This window comes from Euprymna scolopes, chromosome 46, assembly GCF_053919585.1.
Source record: "Euprymna scolopes isolate OS-2025 chromosome 46, ASM5391958v1, whole genome shotgun sequence".
Taxonomy (NCBI): Eukaryota; Metazoa; Mollusca; class Cephalopoda; order Sepiida; family Sepiolidae; genus Euprymna; species Euprymna scolopes.
The window spans coordinates 158,033,948-158,039,026 of record NC_136527.1 but is presented as its reverse complement, the minus strand read 5'-3'; the positions used below and the strand labels follow the sequence as shown (position 1 = coordinate 158,039,026).

The window sequence follows — 5,079 nt, the reverse complement described above, 5'->3', positions numbered from 1 at the left end:
ACCTCTCCCACTACCTCAATGTTATTTGAAAAAAGAAAGATTATTAGAGATAAAATCTTAACTGTATTTGAATTTTTAGACTCATTAGATGAAATAAATGAAGTAGGTTATACGTTATATAAAAAGCAGATAGATGATTACATTGCTTCAGTGGATTTATTAGACGAGCAAATTATTAATGCCTATTTAATTGAGGGAACAGAAGATGAGGAGATTAAGGCATTTAATAGGGATTGCGCTCTCCATCGAGTGAAGGTGTTGGAAAAATTGTCTAGACTCAAGCCTTCGGTAGAAGTAAGGGATAGTGCAAATCACAAAGTCTCTCTTATTAAGGAAAAACGTCTGGGGATGACGCCCAAAATTGAATGTCCCAAGTTTAGTGAAAAGGATTTAGAAAACGATATATTAGCCTTCCTTAATTTTCAGCGGGAATTCGAAAATAGCGTAGTGGACTTAGAAAATGACGCCCTGAGGTTAGTTGTGTTGAAAAACCATTTGTCTGGCTACGCCTTTCAACTGGTGCGGCACCTCTCTATATCTGAGGAAAACTATCGCATAGCCACCGACATTCTCGCGTCGGAATTTCTAGATAAGGACAACATTGTGGATTCTGTTTTTTCCCATATATTGGGTATAGAGAAGTTAAGCAACAATTTAGTAGCAAAGAAGTTCTTGAATTCTGTTAAGGCTCAGGTTCACGAATTAAATAGTTCCTTCAGTTTAAATTTCTTGGAGATGAACTCTCCCGGAAACAAGTTGTTAAGTCATATTGTTTTTAGTAAGCTGCCCACTCTTTTTAGGTCTGAGTTGATACATAAAATAGGAAATAATTACCCTTCCCTGGAAGACATACTAGACCACAGTTCGGAAATATTTCGAACGATTGAGTTTTGTAAAAATAAGGAAACATATCCTCGGAAGGTGGCTAGTATACCTAAGAAAACATTTTCCCCTAGGTTCATGGGCTCTCCTGATGCTAAAAAACCTTCCACACTGGAAAATTTTCATATCCAGTCTACTAAGATTGGATTTAAGTGTAATTTTTGCCGAACCAATAACCATAACGGTTATTCCTGCAAGTTTTTTCCTTCTCATGCTGCCCGGTTGAGGAGGTGTAAGGAGATTGGCTTATGTAGCAAGTGCTCGAGCCCTTCTCATGCAGAAGAGTCATGTATTTGCAAGGGTAAGGAGTATGGAATGTGCTGGCTATGTAATAAGAAGGGTCACTGTAGAGTGCTGTGTCCTTCTGATGGGGGTGAATCTACTGCTTCTAATGCTTGTTGGCACTTGAATAGCTCTTCGTTACTGCCTGTTGTTGAGGTTGCCGTCGATAATGGATCTGGTGAAAGTGTATCTTTCAACTGCCTTATCGACACTGGTAGTGAGCGATCCTATTTGTCTGGAAAAATGTTGGATGCCTTTTCTGATATTAATACTCCCATGAGAGATCGTAAGTTTCTGATTAAGACCTTTTTGGGAAAAGAAGTTAAACACTTGAAGGAAGTTAATCTTCAAGTAAGGTTTCCAAATTCATGCCATTCTGTGTTGTTCTTGGTGGATGATGATATGGACCTTTCTTTTCGTGTTCACGGATTGAATTCTGTGGTAGAAGACCTTAAGAAACATCAGGTCAAATTGGCTGCTAATTTCTCGGAGTTGAGAGATGACACTTTGCCTGTATATGGCTTACTGGGTGTGGACGTGCTTAGGTTTTTGGGACCTATGAATTTAAAGGAGTTTAGAGAGGGCCTTGTGTGGGAATTTCCCCAAGGAATAGTTTTGTTTGGTGATCTGGCGGATTTTGGGTCTCCTCCTCCCAAAGACCTGGAAAAGGGGTTGGAATTGAATTATGCTCAAGTCGTCAAGGAACACTCTGTGTGCGACCTCACTCATGTATATTTTACGTTGAACCCCAAGTCTGTGTATACTGATCCGTTCAGTTGTTTTGAGGAGTCTTCTGTTGAGAGGACTGTAGAAAAATGTTTAGTTTGGAAACCATAGGTATTGTTGATGAGGAATTCAGTGATTTCGATAAGAATATGATTGAGTCCTTTCGCTCCTCCATTCGCTTCATAGATAACTCTTACTATGTCAGTTTGCCTTGGAATGAAGAAAAATTAAAATCGGTGCCTGCTAATCATCAGGTGTCTTTGTCAGTTTTGAATCGCGTATCGAAGAAGCTGACGGAACAAGGGTTGTACGAGGATTATTGTCAGGTCTTCTTAGATCAAGAAAAGGAAGGAATAATTGAAAGGATTGTGGTTACTCCTTCCGATTTTAACAAATATGTATGGATTCCTCATCGACCGGTGATAAAACAGGATTTACAGTGCACGACCAAGATTAGACCGGTCTTCAATTGTTCTTTGAGAACCGGTGGGAAACCTTCTTTAAATAACTGCGCTTATTCTGGTGTCAATATGTGCACTGACATGCTGGATTTGCTTTTGCGGTTTCGGATGAACCAGTATGTTCTACTGGCCGATATTCGGAAGGCCTTTTTAATGATTCGTTTGAATGACCAATGTGACAAAAATAGATTCTGCTTCTTTTTAAGATTGGGTGATGAGTTGATCTGCTTTAGATACAACACTCTTATATTTGGCTTTGTATCCAGTCCTTTCATACTGAGCTACATGGTTCGATATCATGTGGAGAATTACCCTCCTGGTCCTTGCAGGGAGATGCTTTTGGGCCACTTCTATGTGGACAATCTGGTGAAAACTCATAATTCTGCTGAAGTTCTGATGCAGCTGTACTTGGAAGCTGTTTCTGTCATGGGGGAAGGTGGATTTTCCCTGTAGGAATTGCTGTAGCAACAATGAAGTGCTTGCTAAGCGAATGTTGCAGGATAACAGTCTCTCCTCCCACGGTTCTGACACTGAGAAGGTATTGGGCTATTTGTATAACCCCTCCTCTGACAAAATGCGAGTAAGTTCTTGCATTGAAGGAAGATCAGTATCCTCTAAGAGGGATATTTTGTCTGTAAATTCCTCTGTATTTGACCCCCTTGGCTTAATGCTCCCTGTTACTATTAAAGGTAGGATCCTTCTTAGTAAATTGTGGAAGTTGAAGGTATCCTGGGACCAGCCGGTCCCACCCGACATTATGGTTGACTGGGAGAAGTTGTATAAGGATCGGGTACGTATTGGGGAGCTTGAATTCGACCGTTACTCCGTGGCTTCCGATTCTTCAGCCACGTTGATAGTGTTTTGTGATGCCTCGAACCTGGCCTATGGAATCGCGGTATATTTACATCAGCATGGAGAAGCCAGACTGATATTCGCTAAAGCCAGGGTTGTTCCCTCTGTTAAGAGAACCTTACCCACCTTGGAGCTGTTAGCGGTATATTTATGCATGAAGCACATTTCTGTTCTGGTGAAAATACTCCCTTTGGAAGTGCTCAGTTCTGTGATTATCGCTGTAGATGCACAGGTAGTACTGTCCTGGGTTTTATCTGACAATGTCCATACGAAATGTCAATTCACTCGTAACCGGTTAAAAGATGTAAAAGCGATGGTAAAAAATCTTAGTGATAAAGGTTTGACAGTGAAGTTTAAGTATGTGAAGACTGATGACAATCCTGCTGACTTTGTCATGAGGGGTATGTCCCTGAACAAATTTAAAATGATTTTTACTCGTTGGTTATTCGGGCCTGAATGGTTGAGAGGAGATAACTTGATCTGGCCTAGTTATGACCTGAATTGTCTTAATCCGGCTAGCCAGATGTTGATCAGTACAGTTACTGGTTGTGAACCTGTCTTTCAGGGCAGTTATATAATTGAAGTAGAGAGATTTTCTTCGCTGAAGAAGCTCATTGGAGTTTTGATTGCTGTATTCCGATTTATATCAAAAATGAGAGGTATTGTTCTCGACTCTAGTATTAAGGCGAGATTGTACTTGCTCAGAATGACACAAGGACTGTTCCTTTCTAAGGAAAAGGATTATTTGTCTAAGTCTGATGGCGGTGAAGCCCCCCCTTTGGTTTCTAAATTTAATTTATTTTTGGATGATGAAGGATTGATTCGCTCACGAGGTAGAATTGGTAAATCTACTTATTTTTCTGATGCAGTCCTTCATCCTATTCTGCTTCCTAAGTCTTGTCATGTTACAAGTTTGATAATCATGGATTGTCATTTGAAGTGTAAGCATCTGGGAATTGCTACTACGCTTAGCAAAATCAGAATGTTGGGATTTTGGATACCCAAAGCTAGACAAGCTATTAAAACGGTGATATCTTGTTGTGTCGTTTGCAAAAAATATAACACTCTTTCCTTTAGATATCCCAAGGTTACAAATTTGCCTAAGCATCGGGTTAATTTAGTTAAGCCGTTCTTGCACACCGGGATCGATTTTACTGGCCATTTGTGGGTGCATGAAGGTGATGAAACTAAAAAGATGTATATTTTAATCTTCACCTGTTTTAGTGTGCGAGCTATACACTTGGAACTGTTGCCTGATATGACCACTCAGTCTGTGGTTTTGGCATTTTTGAGATTTTTCAATTTTTATGGGGTCCCTTCTCACATTTATTCGGATAATGCAAAGTCCTTTGTGGCGGGTTGTGACCTTGTTAAACAGGTGTATTTGTCTGACGAATGTAGAGGGACAGTTGATGCCCATCTTATCAAACACCAAACGATACCTTTATATTCTGCTTGGTACGGTGCTGTGTGGGAAAGATTAATTCGAGTTGTTAAGAGTTGTCTTTTCAAGGTTATAGGACGTAGGAAGTTAAGTTATTTTCAACTTTTGACCGTTCTGTCAGATGTGCAAGGATCTGTTAACGATCGGCCCTTGACCTATCGTTGCTCTGATGACTCTGGCTTGGAGGTGATTACTCCTAATACCTTTGTGCATCCCTTCCATAAAAACTCTGTGTTTTTGTCCTTAGAAGAAGATTGTTTCCTGAATAACCCCCCTAGTAAAGAAGATCTTATTGAGAGTCTGGGATGTAGAGATGAATTCTTGAATCGTTTTAAAAGGCTATGGTATGAACAATATCTCTTGGGTCTGAGGGAGTTGTCGCAGGATCTTTACCAATCTGATTTTGAAAATATGATTAAGCTGGGTGATGTC

At 40.1% G+C, this 5,079-nt stretch overlaps 1 protein-coding gene across 1 annotated transcript; it reads left to right on the top strand.

The window, feature by feature from the left end:
• The first annotated feature begins 2,039 nt into the window (after positions 1-2,039).
• LOC145270251 (uncharacterized) lies at positions 2,040-2,804 on the top strand. Its single transcript, XM_080125889.1, has one exon. The coding sequence runs from the start codon at positions 2,040-2,042 to the stop codon at positions 2,802-2,804; it is 765 nt and encodes a 254-aa protein (XP_079982015.1).
• Positions 2,805-5,079: the final 2,275 nt, after the last annotated feature.

Bases quoted from the DNA above. Each gene is read 5' to 3' on its own strand.
- LOC145270251 (XM_080125889.1), top strand. From the start codon at position 2,040: ATGATTGAGTCCTTTCGCTCCTCCATTCGCTTCATAGATAACTCTTAC.